We start from the raw sequence: 26,806 nt of genomic DNA, 5'->3' as shown, positions 1-26,806 counted from the left end.
ACAGAGAAAGTTTATTTCTACTTTCCCAGAACCTAACCTCGGAGTCGCTTCCTAAACTTCCCCACTTCCGCCCACAGCACGCTGCACTTCAACTACGAACTGAGCCTGCGCTAGCGCTAGTGCGCACGCGCCGTCTCTTGTCCAATCGGAATTCCAAACCGGAATTTGGGTGGCCTAATGTCGGTGAAGGGCGGAGCCTCAAAGCCGAATAACTGACGTGATTGGCCGGCCTCGGGATATTCGTTCTTTTAAGGGCGAAGCCTCGCCTGAGGCCACGTCTAATAAACTGTTCTCCTAATTTGGGAAAGGTCGGGCGCCCGCGCGGGCTGGGCGAGCAGAGGCGCGTAGCACAGAGTGCGCCTGCGCGGAGCGGCGGGACAGGGCGTGTTCATTGTTTGGGTGCGCGTTTATCTCCGGCCGGCCGCATCTCGCTCACCGCGGTAGTGCCAGGGTCCTGCGAAAGCGTGGCCTTTTCACGCCCAACCTGTTAGGTGTTGCCCTCCGCGGTGAGTGTATGTGGCATTGCATTTGGGTTTGCGGGTCTCCGCTTGGCTGGAGGGGTGCGGGACCCTTGCCACTTTGCTGCTGCGCCCCATCCTCCTCCCTGCAGCCGGACCCTGCCCGCTGATGGCCACTTGGCAGGGCCAGGGGAAACCCGGAGAGTGCCAGCCGGGGTTCTCTCCTTCCTGTCCCTGCACCCTCCTGGCCGTCGCCCACGTGCTTTGTTGTTGTCGTTTGGTACAGATCATGTCCAAGTCTCTGAAAAAGTTGGTGGAGGAGAGCCGGGAGAAGAACCAGCCGGAAGTGGACATGAGTGACCGCGGCATCTCCAACATGCTCGATGTCAACGGCCTGTGTGAGTTCCCAGGCAGGGTCTTCCCGTGGAGGAGCTGGAAGGGCTTTCAAGTTTTCCGAGTAACTGCCGGGGTCGTGGTGGGAGAAGTTGTAATGGGTTGCCTCCCACCCCTGCTTGTAAATGTCCCTTGTCAAGACCTTGATGCAGAAAGTTTGTAATCAGATTGGTTCTGTTTTGACTGGAAAACGAGAATGAGACCCAGGGCAAGAATTACACAGACGGTTGCAGCTGTGCGGCTGTACCCTCAGCAGTTGTCTCTGATTTATAGTAGTTGGATGGATTTTCCACATGGTTTACTTAATAGTCACTTTATGTTTTAGTTGAAAATCATTTTTGAGTCATTTTTCCTTTCTGCTAATATGGCCTTTGGTCCTCGAACAAATGTCACACAAAAATTACATGATAAGGATTCTTACGCTTGGAGTGTGTTCAGCCTTTCTTGACTCATTACCTTTTTCCGGGTTTTTATTGTAACGTATTTCAGGCTTTTGTTATCGTCTGCTTGTTCTATTGTGATGTGTTCCTAACTTTTCCTGTTTTCTCTAGTTTTATTGCCCCTGTAATTTAGTCACCGCAGTTGCTTTCAGTTTGTTTTGTTTTGTAACACAGAGTGTTACTTTCTCCTTTAAACGAGGAATTGCAGACTCAGATGCCTGCAGGGGCTAAGTGAGGACAGTTGTGAATTCCTTGATAGTATCCCATCTGAATGGGGAGCTACTGTTACACCCTTGCTCAGATTCAAGCAACTGTTACCACCTGAGGATGTTGGCCCAGTGTTGCCAGGATTTTTCTTTTCTTTTCTGAGAAGCGAAGAATCCAGGTCAAGTTTCCTGATTTTCAGAAGTTGGCAAGGAATTCCAATATTTGAAAAATACTTTATAAAGGTGAAACAAAACACTCTTCAGGCTTCAGTTTGGACCTTCTCCCTTAAACATGTCTCCTGGTTGTTCATTACCAACAATAATGCTTCAAGTTCCTTGTTAGGACAGGCAAGGCCTTCCTGAACCTGATCACAACCTACTTAGCTCCCATCCCTTCCGTGCATTTGGTGTCCCAGTCATACGACTTCATTGCTTTTCCTGAACCAGGGCACACGCTTTCCAGTCTGTGTGCCATTACAGGTATAGTTTCCTCCCTTGCCACCGGAAATCTTACTTTTTATCAAGAGTCAGCTCAGATGTCACAGCCTAGGTGATTCCTTCTCTGTATCAAGCTGACATAGTTACTCTCTCTTCTCTGAAGTTGGATATGTCTTGCTTCCTGACTCTTCATGCTCCAAACTGAAGGATTGTAATGTGTTTTGAATCTAGACGTCTCTCTTCCCCACTGGGAGACTGGAGGGGCTGAAGCTGTGCAGTATTTATATTTGCCTTCTTTATAACAGTGTCTGGAACAGAGTAGGTGCTCAAAAATGTTTGATGAATGAAAGAAAGAATGATGGATTAGGCCTGTGAGTTTACGAGAACCAGACCAGAATGTGAAGTTGGAGAAGAAGCGGGGAGGTCCAGGAGACCCTACAAGATGATAGATTGCTTATGAGGTGTGGAGAGAGCAGATTCACATTTGCTGTGAATCCGTGGTTTCTGGGACAGAGATTGGGGTGGGTGCCATTGGTGCTTCTCAGGAAAGGAAAGCAGATGAAAAGCTGTAGACAGTTTGCATTGGGTGACCCTTAGAAGGACACTTGCCATTAAGCTTAGCTTTTGTACTAAGTAGCATCTCAGCCTCCTGGTATATGTTGGCCTTTCTTTGTGGTGATGGCTTTTCAGTGGCAGCAACAGAGCAGATATCTCTGGGACTGAATTGGCAGTTGTGGACCTGGACGTGTCCCCACGCTCTTCCTGCCTGGCTCCACTGTCATGCTGGTGGTCACTGAGGGCAGTGCTGCAATGGAGGGAGGAGATGGTGAGCGGCAAGCAGGAGGCCTGGCTGGGCTGTACTCTTGGCCCCGTGGCTTTCTGTTCCTTGGCACTGTTTTTAATTCTAGCACGGGCTTGAAGAAAGCACTTGCTCTCAGCAGAGGATTGTTACTACTTCTCAGCTTTGAAGAGGATTCTTGATGTAATATTTACAAGTAGGGAGAGAGGCGTGAGCTATTTCAGTTCACTGGCATTATCTCTTTGAGGCCTTGGCTTTTATTGAAGAAGAAAAGATAGCCACTTGCTTCCTGAAAAAGATGTTTCCGGTGTAATATAAGGTGGCGAAAAATAAGATCATACTTACATTTTCCCAGAGAAGTAGCTTAAGGAAGAACAATGGTATTTCCTGGAGTTCAGTGAAAGTGAATTTGGCCTCTGTAGTGTGTACAGACCCAAGGAGTGGCTGCTTTCTGCTCTTAACTCCCTGACTTCTGGCGTCCTGGAGGCTGGAGGGTTCCAGAATGCCTTCAGAAACCCATTCCTCAACTGGAACTCATTTATCAGTAATGCACATAATGCTTACTATATATATTTTAATATTTTACATAGTAAAGTTTGAGTTGGGTGCAGTACTGGTAGTATAAGAATTCCCATATTCCCTTACTTAAAAAAAATTTTAACAGTAATCATGAGTTTTGTGTATTAGTGTGAAGATCTCAAACATGGGAGCGATTCATTTTCAGGGACAGAGAACAGTTACTGCGCCTCAGACTTTCCCTTCATTGTCCTTACTTTTTTCAGTTTCTCAAAAGATAAGCAAGAATTAAGGTTTGAAGATAGCAGTGGAGGTTTTGTACTTAGTCTATGACACGTCTCTAGTTGGGAGAGTTGTGTCTTACAAGCACAGCGCTTCTTCTGAGGCAGTAAATTGCCATTCAAAAATGTTTTCAGGAGCTTAGGTACCAAAAACTTTCTGATGGGGCCAACTTGGTAGGCTGGAGACAGCCAGCAGACAGGTTCTAGAGTTTTCTGCCAGATTCTGGATCTCGTCAGATCTGCCCTGCGAGGCAGCAGAGTACAGTGCTTACGCATGGGGCCTTGGCGTTGAATAGACTGGCTTCAAATTCTCCATCTTCTCCTTAGTGCTGTGAAACTTTAGAGAAGCTGCTTAACCTTTCTGAGCCTCAAGTGTGTCCTCATCAAATGGAGACGTAAGTACCCGCTTGGTAGGACTGGTTTAGTGTGAGTGCACGGACGCATGTCACCTGCTTTAGCACTCTGGCGGTTCCGAGCTTAACGTGACTCTGCACCTGGATCCTGTAAGCCTCTGATGTCACCAGTTCCAACACAGTCGATGGCCTGAACCAGGAATAGCGTGGGTTATTAGACTGGGGGAGGCATTGGTGTCCCGTGTTGATGTTTTCTACGGGGCTTATGAGGACCTGGAGGGTTGGCACTTTTGCCTAGATTTAGATTGCTGTATTTCGTGTTTCCTTTTCCTTCATTTTTCCCCCCATATGACATGTAATCTGCACACATGTTCTCCTTAAAGCTTCCAAGAGTAATGGCACTGATTTTATTCTTTTTATTAAAGGAATTGCAGTATAGAAACTATCCCACGCAGCAGTCTTCACCTGGATGTTAAAGCCGCCTTTGCAGGTCCCGTTATCAGCTTCCAAGGGAGTTGAGAATCCCATCCGTAACCTGGGAGACTTTTTTCCTTTCTTTTATTTAAGTCTTTTGTGACTTTTTAATTTTTTCAAGTGTATTGCCCTCTGGGTGGTCAGGCCTTTATCATTTCTTTTTCAGGTCAGACTATAAAATATCTTTCCTATCAATCTTAAAATAGAAAAATAGCCTGCCTCAGAGGAAGTGGTCTTTCTAAAGGACCCTGCAAAATAATCCACAAGCATACTCATGGGTATCTGGAAAGCCGTTTCAAAAGCCCCTTTAAACCTGGAAGTGGTCACTTCTATTCGGGATTATCAGTTACAGAAATACCTCATTTGATTGCGCTTCATAGATGATGTTGCACTTTTTTTTTTTTTAATTGAAGTGAAGATCCTTCCCCAGCAAAACGATTATGACCCACTTTGTTGTGATACTGGCTTTACTGCGGTGGCCTGGAACCGAACCTGTGAAATCTCTGAGGTGTGCCTGGAGGCCATCTTGGGGGAAAGATAACAGCTGGGAAAACCGTGTCCTTTAGCTGTAATCGCTATGAGGACCTTTTATGTTTCCGCTCCTCTCAGTGGCCTGTATATGCCCATCTTTGTGTTTTGAAACCTACAGTATCTTGGCCTGAGGAGCCCTTTGCTCTCTCGAGCGAACTCCTTCCCCCCTTGTCAGTTATGCCTTCTCTGTGCACTTGACTCTGAGGAGCTCCCCACCATGCCATCCAGCCCGGTTTAAGTGGCCCTTCTGGGCCTGCTGTGCATGCTTCTGTTTTCTCTGCGCTTGGCATACTGCTTGGGAAAACTGGGTTGAAGAAGGATGCTCTTGCTTTCAGTTGAGAATTCAGGGGAGCTAAGGTGGAAAGTGTAGCACAGGAGAGGGATTGTAGCCTCTGTCTCCTGCCGCAGACTTCTCCCCAAGTTCCCAGAGGGAGGACAGCTTACAACCATCAGCAACACAATACAACTGTTCAGTGTTCGCATTTGGTTTTAGGACAGGGTGAAAACGGAAAATGTTTCATCCAGATAGGAAATAAAAACAAAGAAAAATTGAGGTCCCTTTGGTGTAACTGAACTAATAATGACCTTTTACTCTTTTTCAGTCGTTTGACATTCTGGTTCCAGTTAGCCATGGCCTTTTGTTTTGTTTACTTTGTTTTTTGTTTTGTTTTGTTTGTTTTGTGAGCAGCTTTTTGGTTATTAGCTGTGCAACCTTGGGCACATCACATCTCTGTGCCTCAGGTTTCTTATCTATAAAATGGGAATAATAAGAATAACTACCTCATAGAGTTATTGTCATTATCCGTAAAGTGCCTAGTGTACCATCTGGCATATCTCAGTCTATTCGGGCTGCTCTAACAAACTACCATAGACTGGGTGGCTCATAAAACACATTTATGGCTCACGGTTCTGGAGGCTGGAAGTCCAGGATCGCGGCATCTGCAGATTCAGTGTCTGGTGAGGACGTGCTTCTGGGTTCACGGACAGCGGTCTCCTCACTGTCCTCACGTGGGGAAAGGAAACATCTACCCTCATGACCTGATCTCCTCCCAGAGGCCCCACTTCCTAATAATATCACAAAATGGGGGTTCGATTTCCAGAAATGAATGTTGGGTGGAACACAAGCGTTCAGTCTATAGCATGGGCCGTATTAGTCTTAATATCCATTGTTATAATTTTAAACTGTTATATCTGTGATTGTGTAAAGAGTGCAAAACGATACCTCTTTAGTTTTTGGAATTCTCAGTAATGGCACTTACCTGGTGGCCTTCGCCTGCTGGTCTCACTGTGTCATCACATCTGGTCACCCGGTATCTCATTCCTCACCTAATTGAGACTTCCCGGAAGTCAGAGGGGCACGGTCAGTGAGATGGGGTCTGGAGGAGAAGCAGTGGCCTCACACAGCAAGTTCACAGCCATGGACAGGGTGGGAGGTGGCTGGGGTGCCGCAGGGCATTTCTCTGGATTTCAGTTGTGTGCTTATGTCTGTTGGGAATAGCAGACAGGCATAAAAACTGTTGGCAATTTTTCAACTGATAATTAAAATACCATATGTTGCCAATAGCTATTTATTGATTTTTTTTCCCCCTGTTGGGCACTATCTAAGGTGAGTGGGAGTTTCGTCTGTGTTGAATCTTTAAATTGCCCAGTGATAAATTAATATTTGCTCTGTTAAGAAGACTGTAAGCTATTTCATGGATCTAAACTGCTTAGATTTTTCATAAGAAACTGTAACACCCACTGATTTGCCCTTATCACTAGCTCTTAATTGTGATAACCCGTGCGAAAATTGATAGGGATAATAGTTGAAAAGCCTTCCCTGGATCCTTCTTTCGTAAATTTACATTCACCTGGTTTAAAGAAACTCGATCTAGAGGTGTGAGATTCACTATTACACAGCAAAAGCTAGAATTGATTTCTTTCCATCTCATAAAGGCCTATTGCTTCATTGAATAGCAAGTTTGCACAGGTTGATTTGTTTTTGTTTTTTATTTTTTAAAGCAAAAGAGAGCATACAAATGGGGCCAGGGAACAGTCCATGCAGGTGAAGTGCCTGGCTCTCAGGGCTCAGTGTTGAGCCTCCGCGCTGTGCTCAGGGTTCTGCAGCCCACACTCCCTGATCCCGGGCTGCTGCAGTACCCCCTCCCCCTCTTCCCACCCCATCACGCCTCTTTTTTCCAGGAAAGAGACATCCTCTTTTTATGGTACTTTATGAAGCTCACAGTCAAAGAAACCTCCCCTTTGTTACGATCTGTCTGATCCAAAGCATCTTTAATATTGGGGAGTTTCGTGACTGCAGTGCATGTCTGATACCTCATCTGAGGGCACAGAGGCTTCTGAATGGAGAGGTGCTGATTCAGTCAGCGTGCTTCCCAAGGAAAGATGGAGCAAAATGGAATTTTCAGCGTCCCCTCTGGACGGATGTCATCATTGTGTGTTGTTTAACAGTGTGAAGGAGTGTCTTGGATTTGGGATGTTAGTAAGGCCAAAAAGACACATGATGGTGTAACATTATCTACTTTATTAGTTTGCTAGGGCCGCCATACAAAATGCCACAGACGGGGGGCAGGGGGAATCTTAAACAACAGACATTTTGTTTTTCACAGTCGAAAGGCTAAGAGTCCGAGATCACAGTGTGGGCAGGGTTAGTTTCTCCTGAGGCCTCTCTGCTTGGCTTGCAGATGGCCGCCTTCTGGCTGTGTGCCCACGTGCTCTTCCTTCTGTGCGCGCATGTCCCTGGTGTCTCTGTGTGTCCACCTCCCTCTTCTCATAAGGACACCAGTCCGCTTGGATAATGGCTCACCTTAGCGGCCTCCTTTTAACTTGATCCTCTTTTAAAGTCCTTATCTTCAAATAGAGTCACATTTGAAGATACTGGAGGTTAGGGCTTCAACAGTGGAATCTTAAGGAGCCACAGTCCAGCCCATCACGTCTACATCCTAAGTCCGATTGGTTCATGCGTGAGTGCTTCCGTGGGGCAGGTTCTTCTTACACTTACATAACATCGCCCTAATCGTCAGTGTCTCACCGATGAGCAAGCAGAAGGTTACCTCGCGTCTGTAAGTCCCAGCATCACACAGTCAGTGGCGGAAGTGTAGTGCACACTTCATTGTACCTGACACCTTCGTTCTACGACACCGTGTTGTGTTACTACCCATCCCTGAAATGCAGCAGGGGCCTGGCTCAGATGTCCAGGACTGGGATTTCCGCAGCTGACGGGGCAGCCCGCCTTACCTTAAGGCATTCGGTTTCAGAACGCTTGAAAACACTGAGCTGGGCAAATAAAATGCATCATTTGGCCAGCCTGCCAGCCCGGAAACTTAGGTATTGTTGCAGAGCTTTTAATTGTTGAAGGAAACACTAGAAGCAACTTACTCTCTGTCTGGTCGATATTAACTGTGAACCCTCCCCTTTTCCTTAAACTGTCAATCTTAACTGAATTTAGAGCTCAGGTACAACATCTTTTTGCACTGGATATTCATTTTTTTCTGTCTTCAAACTTAGAACATTAGCTTAGAACACTGAAGTGCGGTGCTAGAGAAAATTGTGTTTGGGAAATACTGGTTCATACAGTTTAACAGAATAAAGCCTGCATTATATGAAACGGTAGCTTTAGTTGTAATTTGCCTATACTTCATAAAGAGCCTTTCATTTAATACATTTTCTGTGCATCTGTTAATTATTCCTCTGGACTCAGAATAGTTCAGAATTCACAGGTAAGCTGGGCCAAATGAAAGTCACACATCAGACTAGGCAGTTAATTGGAAGGGGTCTTGACCTCTGAGTTTTTTAGGACAGTGCAGATCAGAAATTGGTGACATGGTTTGCAACATCAAATGTTCATATGTAAGTGGTTTTTTAGAGTTGTAAATATTTGTCTTCAGGCCATGTGAAAGATACCTGTTTAACGTATTATATATTTGTGTTCTGCCAGTTGTATAAACTTTATTAGAGGGGTGAAAAAACAAATATATTTATATATATAATTAAAGTGCCATATATATTAATACATGGAGTGTATTAAATACACACACACACACACACACACACACGTTGCTTATCACGTGCCAGGCATTGTACTAAGCTCCACATACGGCTTATTTCACTTAAACCTCACAATTTCATTATCCTCTTCTTCATCGTCATCCAGTGTATCGCTGAGAAAACAGATTTCTAGAACTGAAGTAACCTGCTCCAAGTCACACAGCTAATAAGTAGAGCCAGGATTGGAACCTGGCCAGTCAGACTTTGGAAGCTGTGTTCTTAGCTTATGCCATCTTGCCTTATTCATGTACTAACGATTTTGACAGGCTCGTGTACATATAAAGATAAAACAGCTAGTTTAGCAAGTGGACACTGAGTGCCTGCTGCCAAACTGGTCCCTTCTGGAAACCATGGGACCTGCCTGTAGGGACTAATGATTCTGCATCAATTTAGGAATGTGTTCACGGATGTCCACAGATGCTGACCTGCCTGGGCTTGTGCCCCTTGGCTGAGGAAACAAGAATCCTCTTTTTTCCAAAGCACTTACACATACTTAAAAAAAAAATCCACTTCAAAAAAACTTTATGGATAAGTGCATATGTGACAGTACAGATTGACATAGTTTCCAACCAAGAAGTGCAATGCGATCAGCGCCTGGGAGCTGCCCCTCCCAGTTTCTTCTCAGCGACTGTCCTGATTCTAAAGCAGAGATTAATTTTGCCTGTTTTTGTGTATTCTTTTTTAAAAAAAAGGATTATTCAGTGTGTACTGTTGAGTATCTGATTCTCTTGCCGAGCATTGTGTCCTAGAGACGCATTCACGCTGTGAAGTTGTTTACAGATTCAGGGAGTGACTGCACCACCGTTTATTCCTCCGTCTGCTGTTGCTGGACATGTGGGTCATTCCCAGGTTGGGGCTGTTACAGATAGTGAACATACGGTGAACACACGAAAACATGTCTTAGTGAACACATATGTGCATTGCTGTTGGTTGTAGATCTAGGAGTGGAATTGGTAGGTTGTGGAGTACACAGTTGTACATACTTTTTAAAATGGAAGGGAAGGGTCACCCAAAAGGGGGAAAACATTTGTCCCCCTTTATGTGTGTTTTTTCCTCCCACAGTTTCAGTTACCTGTGGTCATTCTTGCTCCAAAAATGTTAAATGAAAAATTCCAGATATAATCCATAAGTTTTAAATTGTGCACTGTTCTGAGTAGCGTGATAAAATCTTGTGCCGTCCACCTCCCTCCCAGGATGTGACTAATCCCTTTGTCCAGCATCTGCACACTGTATGTTTCCTGTCTGTTAGTCAGTGAGTAGCTGTCGTTATCAGATCTACTGTTACAGTGTTGTAGAGCTTGTGTTCAAGTAACCATTATTTTACTTAATGGCTTAAAGTGAAAGAGTAGTGATGCTGGCAATTTGGATATGCCAGAGAGAAGCTGCAACGTGCTTCCTTTAAGTGAAAAGGTAAGATATTTTAAGAGAGAGAAATGACCATCTCATAACTTTTATTACAGTGTATTGTAATTATTCTATTTTGTTATTAGTTATTGTTAATCTTTCTGTGACTAATTTATAAATTAACCTTTATCGTAGGTATGTATATATGAGGTGTGACAAAAAATTACAGTGAATGTTTACATTTAAAAAAAATTTACTACAGTAAAAGACACATTGCCATTAATCCCCCGCAAAACACTCTTCCTTTGCTTTGAACACACTTATCTTGTGCTGTCATGGCTGCCTCAATGTTCTGAATCGATTCATACATTTTCTTTTCATGGTAATTTTGCCTTTGGGGAAGAACCAGAAGCTGCATGGTACCAGGTCCAGTGAATAAGGTGGATGAGGACACACCATAATGTTTTTATTTGACAGAAATTGCCATATACCAAAAGCTATGTGTGACACAGATCCTTTCTGTTGTGATCACAAAATATGGTTAATGCTGCTGCTGAGTGCCATCCAACGGAAAGGCAGGGATCTTCAATATGGGAAGCAGCACGTCGAACCTCAGTAACAGCGTGTGACAAGTTTCAACTTGTTAGGTGCAGTCAGTCAGGTGTGAGCTACAGTAGAGAGAAGGTATGTCTTCAAGTGTGCTGTAAATCATCCTCCATCATGACAACGCTCCGTGTCACACATCGCTTCTGGAATACGGCAATTTCTGTCCAATACAAATATTTTGGTGTGTCCTCATTCACCTTATTCAATGGATCTGGCACCGTGCGACTTCTGGCTCTTCCCCAAAGTCAAAATGATTCAGGACATCGAGGCAGCCACGACAGCACAACTAAAGACACTCACGAAAGAGGACTTCTAGAACTGCTTCAGAAAGTGGCAAGAACGATGGGATAAGTGTGTTCGAAGTAAAGGGGAGTATTTTGTGAGGGATTAATGGCAATGTGTCTTTTACTGTAACACTTTTTTTTTAACCACTGTAATTTTTGATCACACCTCATATAGGAAAAAACATAGTATATAGAGGGTTCAGTACTAGCCGCGGATTCATGCTTCTTCTAGGGGTCTTGAAATGTGTTCCCTGTGGCTAAGGGGGGACTGCTTTAATAAAGGAGGCAATAAAACACTATGGCACATTATAGAATGTAAGTGTCATATAGGAGGTAAACTGATTTGAAACTCCCATTAAAAGGGAAATGGGTAAAAGTTTTTTCAGCCATAGTAAAATGTTCAAGGTACAGAGTCAGTTTTATTCTATATCTACCTATGTTTTCCTTTTTCTTTTTTTTTGGGGGGGGTTGGGGGGGTTGTCTAACTGATTAATTTTATTGTGTAAAGTATTTTATTTATGTAACATAAAATAGCTGTAGTTTTAGAAAACAGTTACAGAACCCTAGGAATCAAAATACGTAAGCTCCTCGTTTTATTTACAGAGACGGGAACTGTGGCTCAGAGAAGTAAAGTGATTTTTCTCAGGTTTCACAGACACCAGAATCAGAACTCAGACTACAGCCAAGGTTTCCAGATCTTGAACTACTTCTTTCCAAAATGGGAAAATAACATTCACACCTGGATGAAGTCTTCTTTACAAGATTGTGGAAATTCCCAACATAATAAAAAATATAATCCTGAATGGGAAAATTCCTTTCTTTCTTGAATAAAATATGACAGTTATATAAAGAGACTCAAAGCAAAGCAGCCACAGTTTCCAGCAGCATGAGACCCAGATTATAAAGCCATCAGATCCCGGATTTCTCTGGAGCACAGATAATCTCGTTTTGAAGATGGAAGTCTGAATTAAGTTATTTGATTCTGTGAAACAAACAAAAGATAAGAAAGCTAATATTTATGTAATGCCTGCTACAACAATATGCAGTGCTGGGCACATTATAACCACTCACTAAATCAAACAAGTTAAAACAAGGTAATAACAATAGCTAATGTTTCCCAAATGCTTAAAATGTGGCTGGCGCGGTGGTAAGAACTTGGTTACCTCATCTATTCCTCAATCACCCTGTACGATAGTCCCATTATTAACCACCTCCTTTGCAGTTTTAGCTGAGAAAAATGAGGCGCAGAGACTTTGAGTGACTTGTCTATGGTTTGGGAGCGAGTGAGCAGAGAACCCTTTAAAGGTCCAAACAAGAGACTGATTCATTCTGACCTGTTTTTGTTGTTGTTTTGTTTTTGTTTGTTGTTTGTTTTTACGGGCCAAACATAGCAAACAAAGATCCACAAATGACCTATTGCATGCCCTTTCAACATGTCCCAAAGATAAAAAGGTTAATTTCCTCCCCCCCAACACCCAGTGGAGACACGGGCAGTAGCCGATGTGTGTACTTTCCTTTTTGTACAGTACGGTGTATTCTCAACCTCCATGCGTCCCCGGAGATAAACAGGTGGGGGTGGGGGCTGGGGGCACAGGCACTGTTTTCCTTTTTTCATCCCAGGGCCTGATGGTAGACGTTTCTCTCTGATTCTTCATTTCTCTTCTCAAGCAGTGGTTCCCTGCACCATCTTCTATACCTCTCCCCTCAGCCCAAGAGCCCGTTTCCCTGTAAAGACAAACCCCCTCTAGAGGCAGGAAGACCGGAATCTTAGACCTGCTGCCTACACAAGCGAAGTGGTTCTCGGAGCTCAAAGAGCCAGAAACCTTCGGCAGCAACTAAATAGTTGACCTCTGTGCTGCCTGCTACCACCTACACCCATGGCAGGAGTTGCTCTCGGGAGCAGTTCACTGCTGCTTTTACCCTTGGCTTTCAGCTTCTCCCCACGCAGTTCCATATCCTGACCTCCAAGTGCTGCCTTCTCCAGTCTCAGATAACTCGTCTCCCGGACTGACACTCCTCAGCTGCCCCCAGCTCAGACCTGGTATGTTTTCTGACCAGCTACTGGGCCCTCCTAGTTCTCCCGGCATGATGTGTCTCCCACAATCCTGCTCCGGCCTCTTCCCCCGGCCTCTCTCCTTCACACACAGATCCAGCAAACAGGTGTGTCCCAAGTGGCACCCACAAACCATCGCCTCCACGCCTTACCCCAAAGACCATTAGACTCTTCACCGGACCTCCTGCCCCACTAGAGCTCCCATGGTGAGAGCTTCCAAACAGCCTGTGCTTCGCTGAACAAATGCAGAATTTCCTAATTACTGATCATAACCATCGGTTTTTGAGTACCTATTCTGTATGAAGGGGAAAAATCATTATGTAGTAAGAATGTTAATCCTTTGCCTGTCATATGCAATGGTCCCCACTTACTGCCCGGGATACATTCCAAGACCCCCAGTGGATACCTGAAACCACAGATAGTGCTGAATCCTATATACCGGGGGTGCCAAAAAATGTGTACAAGTGGACACTTTGGTCAGTGTTGTTCAAGCAGTAGTTCGCCATCATCAGAAGTGTCTGGACGCTGATGGTAACCACTTTGAGCACTTCTTGTAATTGCAGAAGTCAAACATGACTTGTATTCATCTTTTGTTATTGGTATATATTGAGTGTTACCATTTCAGTAACAGTTTTCCTTAAAATGTGCATACATTTTTTGGCACCCTTTGTATAATGTTTTTTCCTGTACAGACATACCTCTGGTGAAGTTTGTAAAGTAGGCACAGAGAGAGATTAACAGCAAGAACTAATAATAAAATAGAACAATTACAATATATATGAGTGTGGTATTTATCTCTTTCAAAATGTATTACTGTACTATACTCACTAAAGGAAGCACGTTACGGCTCCTGTCTGGTGTATAGGGACAGGCAGCATCAGTACCGTTGTGCTTTGGGCCATTAGGTAAAATGAGGGTCACTTGATCACAAGCGCTGCAGTAGTTCAGTGGATCTGATAACTGAGAGGTTTGCTAAGTGACTGATGGGTGGGGAGTGTCTGCTGGACAAAGGGGTAATTCACGTCCTGGGTGGGACAGACTCCTGACATTTCGTCACGTGACTCATAACGGTGCTCAAGTTCAAACTTACGAACTGTTTATTTCTGGAATTTTCCAGTTAGTATTTTAGTCCATGGTTGACCACAGGTAAGTGGAATTGTGAAAAGTGAAGAGGCAGGTAAGCAGGGGACGACTGTATTACAGAGTAAGCTTGTTGAGGGCAGTAACTGTGTCTAACACATAGTCTGTGCCTCTCACACCACGTTAAGTACGGTCTTGCAAGACGGTCATAATTTGCTGAGTATTTGTTAATACGGTCCTATTCAAATCTCCAGAGCAATTAATGACTTTGTATGTATCTTAGTTAATTACTATATTTTTATCTTTAATTTTTCTAGACGTCTTCAGAAATATAATCGTCCTTTTTTTTTTTTCCTGAAGTGATGTGTTTGGATGGGAATGACGTGGGCTCCACGTTTTTAATAACACAGTGACTTGGATCTAGGATCTTTTGACTTAATCCCAATGGATGCAAAGCCCACCATCAATGACCAGCTCATGGGGGGGGGGCAGTTTCTCAGCACATGTGATTTCTTTGCTCTTATTTATGTACAGAAAGAGGTAGTAAAGTTTTTTCAGTGGTCACACATGATGAATTGCTTTCTGTTGAATGAAAGACCAATTAATTATGATTGATAGACCCTTTATCTGTAAATAGAATTCAGTCAAGTAATCGATTTTGAAAACTTGTTCCTAAAACGTTTCCAACTCTCCAAAATAATTAGTCGTAAAGGAAAGCTTTCCTACCATGGAGATTTTTTCTTTCTTTTTTTTTTTTTTTTTGAAATTTTAAATTATGAATGAAATTCGAAAGAAAGGTTTTTATGATTCTGAGTGTGTTGATGAATGTGGTATTTATATTATATCTTGGTTCCAAACATTTTATTGTCTGTCTTTAATGTATTGTCAGAATCTACATGTTTAAGATCTGAATCTGTATCCTACTATCAAGGGTGAAATAACTTCAGCCATGTAACATGGGCAGGCATTTTAATCATGAATCGTTTAAACGTAAAACCCAGCTTCCTGCTGCTGACATCTGTCTGGGTCCCACACCCCTGTTGAATCTGTGAATTAGGGTTATTTAGGACTGTTGCTGTGTTTAGCCTACTGGGGAGCCAACATGGAAAAGCCATTGGAACCGTAATGCATTTTGAGTTCAAATTCTTTTTGGCCTACAACTTTGGGAGGACATGAATTAAGAGAGGATACTGTTTGCAATGTAATCTGTAGAATTACATAGAATTTGAATGTGGTCCCCTGGAAAGGTCAAACAAGGTAGCTCTCTTTGAATATCCCAGGAGGTATGGTGGTTCTTCCGACATGGCAGCATTTGATATCACAAGAGCTGTCAAAAAGGGGTAAACCATTTGCCTTCTGACGGTAGCAGTGTTTTTCTGATTGCTTCCATTCAGAATGCAGTCGGTGAAGTGAACTGGTGTTGCAGTCTAGTTTTTGTGACCAGCGTTACAGAACCTTCCATCTGGAACCCAAAGATGGCCAATTCCAAACCAGGACAACATTGCAGAAACTTTCAAGTATCATTTCCCCTTATGTCATCCTGGCCGTGTCCGTCCCCCTCACCCCCGCCCGGGGATATAAATGTCATGCTGTGAAGCTAGAACTTTCTACTCTCTTTAAAGTGCTACCAAAGAAATAATTTGCCAAACTGAAAACTAGAGACAATTTCCAGTGTGCCACATCTTTGTAATATGTTGGGTTATTTTGAAAACAGGTCTGTAATTTTATCTTATGGTGCTGTGGATTTCATCATACTTACTTTTCTCATGCTGCCTACTTTATGCTGATGAAGAAGGAAAAAAAAACGAACATATTTTAAATAATAATATGTGCTTCCACATGTTATCTAGTCATGATGGTTCTTTTTCTAGGAAGGTTTAGTTATTCCTTTGATTTTTCCTCTGAATTTATTTAATTAAAATACGGGTGGCCCCTCCAGTCCTGTGCCTTCCCTGTTTTCCATCATTTTTGCTCACATATGAGACCTAGGATTTCTTCCATAACCTCTAGGTTCCATATATCTTCCAAGTCCAGCTTCATTGCCTGGTGTACCCTCTGCCCTGTAGCATTTTTGGATGTGTCATCCATCCCATTTCCTTCTGAACTGCCATGATCCTTGCAGATACACTTGGCTTGTATCCATGATCCTTTTATACCTGGGATTTTGGTGCCTGTTCTGTGGTTCCTAAATTCAGTGACTATAGTTTGTTACCCAAACCAGGATAGTTTTGAGAGGAACAGGAGGCAGAATCTGAGATTGTCCCAGGCTTCCCAGAGTGTGTGGCTGCCGCTACTCCTGTGAGGGTCTCCAAGTTGGACTCGGTGCTCTGAGTGTGCTCAGTAAATACCGAGCAAGTGAGTCCTTGCTTGTCTCTCTTGAGAAATTTTTGAACCAACCAGTTCCTCTTGTAGCGTTTTCCTGCTGATTGCCTTTTTGGCTAGAGTACGAATGATCATAAATCATGTATACAGTGCCAGCAACCTCACCTCCCTCCCAATTTTGTTTCCCACTCTTCATTTTGGCCCAATACAGTGTTCAGCAACATGCCATTTCTAAAGGCTAGAGAGAGGATAGCCAAGGCACAGTAACATTTAACTGTGTCAATTCACTTCTTAGTTATTTAGCTGGCTCTTGAAATATATTCTACTTTGAAAATAGCTGGGCAAAGCATAGTTGAATATGACTCTAGGAATTTTAATAACAGTTTTCACTGCTCTGGCAGTGCTCATTCTTGACAGTTTATGGTAGCAGGACAATTACAGTGTTCTTCACACAGTGGAAGACCTCCCAGTGTGTGATTCAGGTTAGCAGGGCAGGTCAGTGGGTATAGCCTGCTTCCATTTTCCCAACATGCTTGACTACAATAGCTTTTGTACTTTTAAATAATCTGTTCTATTTTGGTAGACCTTTTCTTCCTTCTTTTTTAACAGTGTAGTTTCCATACAAGACTCACAATGAACTCACCATTGTTAAGTGGAAAGGAGTGGCTGGTTTTATAAGGACGTGTGCTGCTACTTGGTCTTTGCCTGTACCAGGCTTTGTGACTGATTTTGTGATTTTTGATTCTGTCCAACCCAACTGCCCTTCCCACAGACCCTGCCCAGCCTCCTTTGTTGCCTTAAATATTTTAAAGATCTTTTTTAACTTTTTTTTCCCCAGTTCTAATTTTTCTCCCTCTCACCTACTTTATTTAGCATGTATCCCTATAACAATAGTGAGAAAGAAAAAGACATTCTAGTGGTGTGATCAGCTGAAACAATAATTGGATTTCTCTTATCTATTAAAAAAAAAGTTTTAAATTTTATAACTTCCTTTCTTGCTAAGTGCTTATTGAATGACACAGTGAAATGATTGGAAAGAACCAGCTTTCCCTAATTAAATCTTTCATTGGGAATGTTAGTTGGGAGAAGAGCAAAAATTTTTTTCTTTTTAATTAGTTGTGATATTTTAGAAAAAATTAAGGTAGGAGGAAGAGATGGGATTATCAGTTTTCTTTTGTAATCAATTGATTTCTGTGACACTCAGATGGAGTGTAACAGGCCACTAGTTGTCTGCTAGTTTCATTTTGCCCCATCTTTTCCTGATTTAGTTCACTCCTAATTTTGACCAGCACATGGTCACCTGGAATACAGACTGCATTTCCCTGCCTCTCTTGCAGCTAGACATCACTGTATTACAAAATTTTGATTAATTGCTTATAAGTGGAAGTGTCATATGCAATTTCTTGGAAGTTTCCTAAAGGAAGAAGGCTTTCCCTCCCCGCCCCCCACCCCACCACACACACTTTACCATCTTCCTGAAGGGTAGACCTGATAGTTAAGCTCAGGCACCCATCTTGGACCATGAGACATAACCCATGCAATGGGGATAGTTGGGGAACAAGCAACAGGCACCTCTGGATTGCCTGTGTGTACATGAGAGAGAAATTCCTGTTTTGTGTAACCCCTTTGTTTGTGGTTTGTTCTCACGTGGAGCTAGCTGGTCAGCGTCTCAACTGATATATCTGTGCATCTGTTTCATCTTGTTTGGTACAAGTGCAGCTCTTTGAGATTTTTTTTTTTTTATGTCATACTGTATAACTCAGAGGTAAAGGCATGCTTTATTTGGTAGACAAAAGAGTCTTAACTCTTAGAAGTGAAAATGTCTGAGATGTTCTTCAGGGTCTACAGTCTTAAATGTCACATGGGAAGCTATTATTGTGACTTTTAAAAACTGAAGAAATGCTCATCTGCTTTGCCTTTCCCCTTTCCCTAGTGGTTCTGTCCTAAAGCCAGTAAGTGGGGTAGAGAAAGAGAGGTGCCCGGTGTTTGGGGAGGCATGGTGGCCTAGAGCGGGGTGTGGGAACCCGAATGGGGTGAGGAGAGCATCTGTGTGGGATGGGGAGCCTGGCTTGGGAAGTCCAAGGTGAGGCAGGGGGAGGCGGATGGGGGCGGATAAGAAGGGTAAGCCTGAGCAGAATGCGGAGGTGTCCTGGTCGGAGGAAGGGGTGGAGAGGTGATCGGTTACTGCATTACTACACAGGGAGTTGAAAGGACTCGGAAGAATCCGTAGAACCTACTCTTACGTGGCTTAGAGGAATAAGCAGGGACAGATGACCATCAGGGACCTGAGAGGCTCACTGGTGACTCCCCAGGGTGGTTTCTTAGCTGCCCAGGACATATTTCACCTCCAGATATGAACCATCACAACATCTAGAGGACTCAGAGTTTCAGGAGAGCACAGGCAGTAGCGTCCAGCCTGGTATTTTCTGCCCGCCTGGTCATACACATGTACTCAGGTGTAAGCCATTAGTTTGCACATCCGTAAACTTGTCAACAGGTTGGCCCTGGGGGCCTTCAGATTGTTTTCACCTTTAAACAGAACATCACGCATCGCTAGGTAGCCTGATTTTGTCCAGGAGTCAGTACCAGACTTCTGGTGTGCCTGCAGAGAAGCATAGAGGCTTAGGGTTTCCGGGCGGGAATTCCCGCCTGTTCTAGTGAAATTTTCTCACTTTCCCATTCCCGAATCCCGAGAAAAGTTGGTTGGGAAATTGGGAAAATCGGTTCCTTGAACCCAGTAATACCAACAATGGGAACTAAGCGTACTACTCACAATGTATCTCTTAGACATTTTTCCTATTTATTGCTAGGGTTTCAGGGCGGGAATTCCTACCCATTCTAGGGAATTTTTTTTGCTTTTCGCTTTTCTGTTCCCAAATCCCAAGAAAAGTTGGTCAGGAAATCGGGAAAATCGGCTCCTTGTACCCAGGTGGTTCGTAGTATCGGCTGCCACTTTGTGGAGACGATTCATGGTGGAGAACAGAAAACAGTTTGTATCTCGGGATTCAGGAACGGGAAAGTGAAAAAAATTCCTGAGATCGGGCGGGAATTCCCACCCGGAAACCCTACACAGAGCTGTCCCAGTCTAGCTATGAGACACCTCTGTGCAGTTACATACAGAAGTAGTGATTAAGTAGGCAGGTTAAAGGTCATGGAAACCAGAGTTCTCACTGTTAGAGAAGGGAATTACAAATATGGAAAGGGAGGAGACTAGAATGAACCGTGTCATGCTGTATTGGAATTGGATGTGGTGGTGCGAATGCATGTTTTCAGTAATATAGATAATGAAGTCTCTGTGTGTGTGTGTGTGTGTGTGTGCGCGATGCTGAGCATACAGTGACATTTTAGAGCCCTAAACAAAATGGAAGGCAGATCCCTTTTATTGTTGGGGCTTTTTTTTTTTCTTTTTTGGTGGATCTGTGTTCGTATTTTTTCTTTATACTTGGAAAAACCATCTTTTAGGCAAACCTAACGTTGTTTAGCAGATTAAACCTCCGTGGTAATGTTTGAAAATTGCTGTGCATTAAAACGTCAACCAACATTTTTTTACAGGACGTTTTTATTTTTTGATCATCTGGTAGTGAGTAGAAGAATTTCTGGGTTGACAGTGGGCGTCGATGAAGTAATGTGCTGCCAGCCTCTGTTACGTGATCTTTCTGCCTTGATGTGATAGTTTTTAGCTCAGGGCTTTGGGCCTCTGCACACTGCTGGCTGGTTCTCCCATGGGCACGGTTTGTTGAGCTGGATGACTAAGGCTGGGCCCGCAGAAACCAGATCTCCAAGCAAAACTGACTGGCCCTGGTAACGTCTGGTCCTGTGACATTAATCGCATTAGCTCCAACTTGCTGTGCTAATCACACCGCTAATTACATGACTTTTCTTAATTTGGTGTTGCATTTAACAGACAGTGTTCTATGAATCCTTGCTTCTGTTTTTGTGAGTGGTAACACTTCAACCTGTGAAAATAATTTAGCACTTTGCCTTGTAGGAGTGTAGCTCTAATTTGGATACGTGAACTGACTGTAATTTTTTTTCTTTTTTTTTTCTTTTACAGTCTCCTTAGCCCACATCACACAACTGGTCCTCAGCCACAACAAGCTAACAAGTGAGTTGACTTTATCATTTGTTTCCCAGTTTCTGACTTTTAGGTAGTAATGTGTGATTCCGCTGATTCCTTTTTTTCCTTTGAAGACACTAATGACAATTGTTTATTTGGGGAAACCTAATATTTATTTTGGTGACACTAATATTTATTAGCATATTGTGATCCTGTAGTTTTGTACTTTGCTCTGTCTTGAGGATTCTTTCCTATTGTGTGCGTAAAGTGAAGGGAAAAAAATGACATTGCTTTTCTGGGAATGGTCCTGAATTCAGGGATGGTGAATGCTGCAGTGACCTGAACGGATGGGCCATGCATTAGTGTTCCATGAAAAACAATTATCAAAAAATATTAGAATAAGAGTTCTTTGCTTTCATCTAGATTTCCTCCTCAGAGGGGAAAATTTAACTGTTGATATGCTTTTCTGCCCTGTTTGATAGGGGAAGAAAACCACACAGTTGCATAAATTACATAAATTTGCATTTGCCATTTTCAAATTCTTGAATCTGGTTTCCAAGAAAAATTCCGTGGGGTATTGGTAGTGAGTGTCACAGTGTGGTTAACATATACCGCAGTAGATTTAATACCTGCTTTTATAAGAATACCTTGTGTGAATGATTTTATTGTCAGAGCTGTGGCTTTGAAGACTTTAATGACAGGGACCCACTCTCCTTTCTCATTCCTAATTGACTGTCACTTCTTTGTGCTTGCCATATTTCCTGCAGACCTGAATGATTTTCTAATCATGTGGCAAGAATTTGTTCGGGAGCTTTCCGAGTTCAATGAAATTGAGCAGAATGTCATCTTGAGGGATTTGTGCCATGAATTTATGTGCGTATGTGCGTCATATACAGCTTGAAGCAATGTCACAGAGCTGTTGATAATCTCAAATTAAGAGTGGCAGGGCCCCTCGTGTGGAGGAGACAGGCAGATTAGTTCATTTTTAGCAAAAAGCGCGGATTTGTCAGGCAAAGGTGCGGGGGGCACAATTGTCATGTTTGAGTTGCGGGGGCCACAGCAGCTGAAAGTGAGGGCTACAGGTAACGTGTAATCCTTTCTGTAACAGGCAGTATGCTGTCACCTTTATTGTTTTTTGTAGCAAACAGTCCTGTTGTCCCCTGAAACCCTAATCCCAGTCAGAGGGGTTTAGCTGTTTGTTTGGAAGGCTGGACGCCATCCTCACTAAATGCCCCAAGATTTTGTGAGCAGAAACTCCTCAAGCTCATTACTGCATAGTTCATAAAAACGTTTCTTCATTGCCGAGATTACCATTATTAGAGCTGCGTCATTAGAGCAAATCAGTTTACATTCAAACAGAAAAACAAAACATGTTTTATTCCTACTATATTCATTAATTGATCTGTTCTTTACAAAATCCTTCAGATAGTTTTAGTTTATTTTTTTTTTTAACATGTCCACAAAGATGGGAATCTGAGGGATCGATGGATGGTTTCTTCTTCTAGGTATGTAATGTAAAATTATTTTAGGCATAAACATGGAGTTAAATTGTGCTGCTCTTAAAGAGGCTGACTGTGAATGGATCCCAACTTCATGTTTCTTCTTCTTTGCCTGATTTTTTTTTTTTCTTTTTTCCTCATTTCAGACACTCTTGACCTAATCCAGTAAACTCTAATTAAATGTCTTGGTAAATTCTGTTTCAAGCCATTGTGAGGGGTGTCAGTGACACCCAATCTGTTCCACTAAGGTCAAATTAGCATCTCTTCCTATTTTTCTGGCATTTAAATGAATGACTTTGCTATGGTTTTTCAAGTGTTTATAGTAAATATGTCTATTTGATGGCAATATAAATATGCATGGTGTGTAAGTGGCTGAGCACGCCCTGCTGTCACTTTTTATTGTAATCAGTGTCTTTCACTTTCCGTGGTTTTTTAATAGGGACTGGCTGACAGCGCTACGTTAAAACCACTAGGACTCAAAAGATGAAACCCTCAGCATTCCTTTTGTCTGCAAACGTCCTTGTGTTTGTGTTTTTCTCCTAGCATGCCACTTACACCGTTCTCTGACACTTCCACTTGTGGGCTTAGGGAATGAATGATTGGCTTGTTCAAACCGGGACCTAATCTGGGGACACCGTTTGACCCCACACAACAGCATCAGTATCTGCGAGGCCATCGGAACAATGTGACACTGAGTTGACTTTCTGTCCCTGCTGGTGGTTTTGCCATCAACAGGTCCACCTAGCGCAGTACGAGAGAGGCCACCAGGAAGCTGAAAGTGGGCTCGTGATCCTTAAATTCCCTGAGGTTTTGTGAGCAGAAATTCTTGAAGTTTTCTAGAGTATAGTTTATTAAAAGTATTCCAAAGTTGTCAAGCCAGTTGCTGTTAAAGGTGCATCATTTTTACAGTGACACTTGAAATTTAGACCTGGGGGGTTGGGGCTGTGTTGATGGGTTTTGGAAATCGGGAAGTCAGAGGGAAATTGTTCTGCCTGCAGCCATGTTCCCAGCTATGTGCATTTCCAGGACGTATTTAAGAAGGCAGGAGGCAGAGTAGCAGGTGAACCTTTTCCTTCTGCCTTTTTGCTGTGACTGGGCAGGTGTGGTCTGGGAACCCCACAGAGGTTCTTTCTGGCACAATGGGCATGGTTTCAGAGACAAGGTGAGGTTCTGCCACCAGGCCGTCCTTTCGGAAGCACCACTTTCCCTGCGATACCGCACACACCCAGCCCTGCTCTGGCCCACATCCTGCAGCCAGCCTTTCCTCCCCACGTGCTGCTGTAGGAAGGTTCTCCATCTCCTCCCCCTGCCCAGCCCTGCTCTGTTTCAGACCGCCTTGCCCCTCCCTTCTACTTTGCAGTGGCCTCGCTCCCCACCCGCCCCTGGAGGTGGCCTGACAGCCGGGCCAACTGCAAATCTCTCTTCCCTTTGCAAAGTCCTGTTGTTCATAGACTCTTCACGGTAGTGGAGCACTTCCTTCTGTTGCTTCATGTTTTTCTCCCTCCACATACATCTTAGGCTTTCTGGAAAGCGGGGTCCATGTCCTAGTCTTGTCTCATGCCTGTTGCGGAGCACACAGTGAGCAGGTGATGGGAGGAAGCAGTGAATGCAGGGGAGGGGACAGAGGAAAGGCTGGTCTGAGGTGAAGTGGTGGTAGTGGTGGGGAGAGCGGGCGGTTACTGTACTAACCAGTAACAGGACTTGACACGGCCACCACAAACTCCTGTCTCATGGATTCATTTCAAATGTGCTGGACTGTGAGAGCGCGAAAGAAACATTACCTTAGATCCTGGAAGGTGGTGTCGTATCATCTGTATGGCCACTGGGTTCTTTCGCAGTTGAGGAATGACGTGCTGGGATGGCATGCCTCAGGTCCACCTGAGAATCCGCAGGTGGCAAAATCTGGGACCCGTCACCGGCCACGGATACTTTTTCCACCCAGCGACCTCATGGGCTCAGGAGAGGGTCTCTGCCCCATAAAACTTCCTTTACCACTCTAGGTCTCATGGCTTCTGGGCCTGTTACTCGTTCACTTAGTTTATATAGTTAAGGTCCCAAATTATTTACTCATTTCTTCATACAGTTAACTGTACCCTGAGGCGAGGAGCCCTGTCTGATGCTATTTTGTATCCCCTCCTTCACAAAAATGCCCAGCGCGTGGTGAACATGAACTAGGCAGTTAACACCGGTGGATTAATGGATTGGTAGTTGATGAATTGTGCCAAGTCCCAGCAGCACGCTGAGATGATACACCCCAGGGCGGGATCGCTCTGTTTCCAAAGAAGGGAATGAAAGTAGCAGTTATTCCCAAGGCTGACTTCCTCCCTCTGCCCTCCTCCTCCACCCCCTGCCCTCGTAACTGCCCTGCCTTGTAAGCCTGTGTTAGCTGAATCCTTTTCCGTCTGCTCTTTAATCTGATCCCTGCTGGTTATGCTGTTTGGAAGTGTTAGTTTTGTAAATGTTTTTCTACTTTTGTCTCAAAGAGGAATTTCTTTTTGAGAGAACCATTTAAGACTTGTCCACTAGAGGTCACTGTTGAGATGGATATAGGTGTATTTTCCCCCACCAGGGGTTTGTGCCTAAAGATTAAAAAGCAAATTTGTATTGCCAGATGAAATATTTTGCAAGCTGTTTGGCTCTGTTCAATGGGGCGTATTGCTCTTGCCATTTGTATAGTGCAGTTTTACCATAATTAAGGTAGATCCTCCTGTAAGGAGGTATGTTATTTTTGTTTTGCTTCTAAAACTACATATTCACTTTCACATACCATTTTTTTAGTGTTCATTAGGGCTACTTTCTTAAGTAAGAAACTTTCTCTCCCAATATCTTCAAATGGGAAGAATTTTATTGCCTTCTTAGTATTTTTGTATTGAGTATACGGGAGATTCCCCCCCTCCCACCTCCCTGGAAGAAAATTTAAAATATATATGTATGTAACCAGGTTTTAATTCAAAAATAATGTGTAAATCTCAGGAAAATGTGCATTTGTGCATATTTGTATTGCTCCTTCTACAAAGTGCCATGTGTAGGGAGGAATACTATGCATTGTGAAATGAATTACATTCTGCATCAGTGATAAAACAATCTCTGAGCATAATTTTTTAACGTGAAGCTTTTCTTAATTTTGTGTAATAATATTTAAATAACTGTATTCTTACAGCAAGACCCATATTACATATAGTGCTAGCACCTTAAATATGACAACAGTATTTTTCATTTTGTGACCCATGCATATTGAGAATTAAGTACCCATCATTTTGTGCAAGGAATACAAAGGATATCTTTTTGCTCTGTGCACACACTGAGCAGCCAACTCTGTAAACCTTTTATAAGTGTGGGTCTCTGAATGTAATGGTTTAGTTTTATTCTTTGAACTTTTAACTGCCATGTCAAACCTTTCTTTGAGGTATTAGCAGTTTTGCCTGCAGTTTCAGGCCTTAATGTGACCATATCTTGTCATATAATGTATCGGAAATGGCGAGGCGGGCCGTAAACCTAAGTTTTATGGCTTAAGGTGTGTGTGTGTGGTTTTTTTTTTAAATAGACTATTTCCTATTACTTATAGCTTACGTATGAATTTGAAATGATAGGGAACAAGCAATGCTAGGCATGTTTTTTAGTTCAATAATTTCTTTATCAAAGATAATGTTCTAAATATACAGAAGTCAACATAATATTTAAAATTTTATGCAGATGTATATATTGATAGGCTACCTGCCATGAGTGTTATTATAAATGAATTAAGCACCAGACTCCACATAAAAATAATGCATTCTCCAAATATGCAGATCCAATTATAAGGAGGAAAATGAAGCAGTTTTTAAAAAAGCATAATAAATTGAAATACTTTGCTACAGACATAATAGATTGTTGAGATGAATGAGAAAACGTAACTATTTCAACTCATAAGAATGACCTTCACTGGTCTTTCTTCCAACACCCTGTTCTAAAGTCTCTTAGTTATTTCCTCTTTCCTAGATTATTTGTCATGCCTTATGCAAAAGTTCTTGTGCATGGCTTGTATGAAATTAAACTATGAGGGAGAATATGCAAAATAAATCGTCTCTGTGTCATGAATTTATCTTGTGACAATGTCAAAACAACTTGCTGTTTGCATTTTAACAAAGTATAAATGTATTTATAATATGGAGGCTTTGATCAATAGCTTATTTTTTTAATTAGTGCACATTTATCAGTTACTGGGCCATCATTTGAAAGATTGGATTTGAAAAAACAGATACCCAGCATTTTTGAGTCTGACAGCTATAAATTAAACAATATCTATCGGATGGTACCAGTGGTTAGATAACCATAAAAAATAGCTTGCAATTGGGAGTTTGCTGTTGTTTTGGTTTTGGTAAGGAAGCGTGCAAGAGCATCCGTGGGAGAATCTGTTGGCCCCGTAGTCCAGAACCCGCATGGTCTAAGGTCAGCGGGGGAGGTGGGAGAAACTGGTTGTTGATGGGATTGTGTCCTCAGCTCAGAGACTGTGGTCCCCTGATCCCCTGAATGCAGCCACACCAACCACAGTGGACCTTTTCTGCAATCCCTGCCCTGTGCTAGCTAAATGTAGTGTATTAATTCTTCCACAGTGTCTTTCTAAATGGAAGGCTTCAATCATGAGAATT

At 43.0% G+C, this 26,806-nt stretch overlaps 1 protein-coding gene across 2 annotated transcripts in view; it reads left to right on the top strand.

The window, feature by feature from the left end:
• The first annotated feature begins 256 nt into the window (after positions 1-256).
• RSU1 (Ras suppressor protein 1) overlaps positions 257-26,806 on the top strand; it is a 171,507-nt gene continuing 144,957 nt past the window's right edge. Inside the window, exons 1-3 of one of the 2 annotated variants that reach the window (XM_019746074.3) lie at positions 257-506; positions 745-856; positions 20,677-20,727. In XM_019746074.3, the coding sequence (XP_019601633.2) occupies positions 748-856; positions 20,677-20,727 (160 nt within the window). In that variant the 5' untranslated portion in view covers positions 257-506; positions 745-747. The remainder of the gene's footprint in view (positions 507-744; positions 857-20,676; positions 20,728-26,806) is intronic. The other variant, XM_019746076.2, reaches the window with a different exon arrangement.

The sequence above is a fragment of the Rhinolophus sinicus genome, chromosome 1, assembly GCF_057876585.1.
Source record: "Rhinolophus sinicus isolate RSI-liver-muscle chromosome 1, RSI-T2T, whole genome shotgun sequence".
Classification (NCBI taxonomy): domain Eukaryota; kingdom Metazoa; phylum Chordata; class Mammalia; order Chiroptera; family Rhinolophidae; genus Rhinolophus; species Rhinolophus sinicus.
The sequence above is the reverse complement of the archived record's forward strand: the minus strand, read 5'-3'. Positions and strand labels throughout refer to the sequence as shown.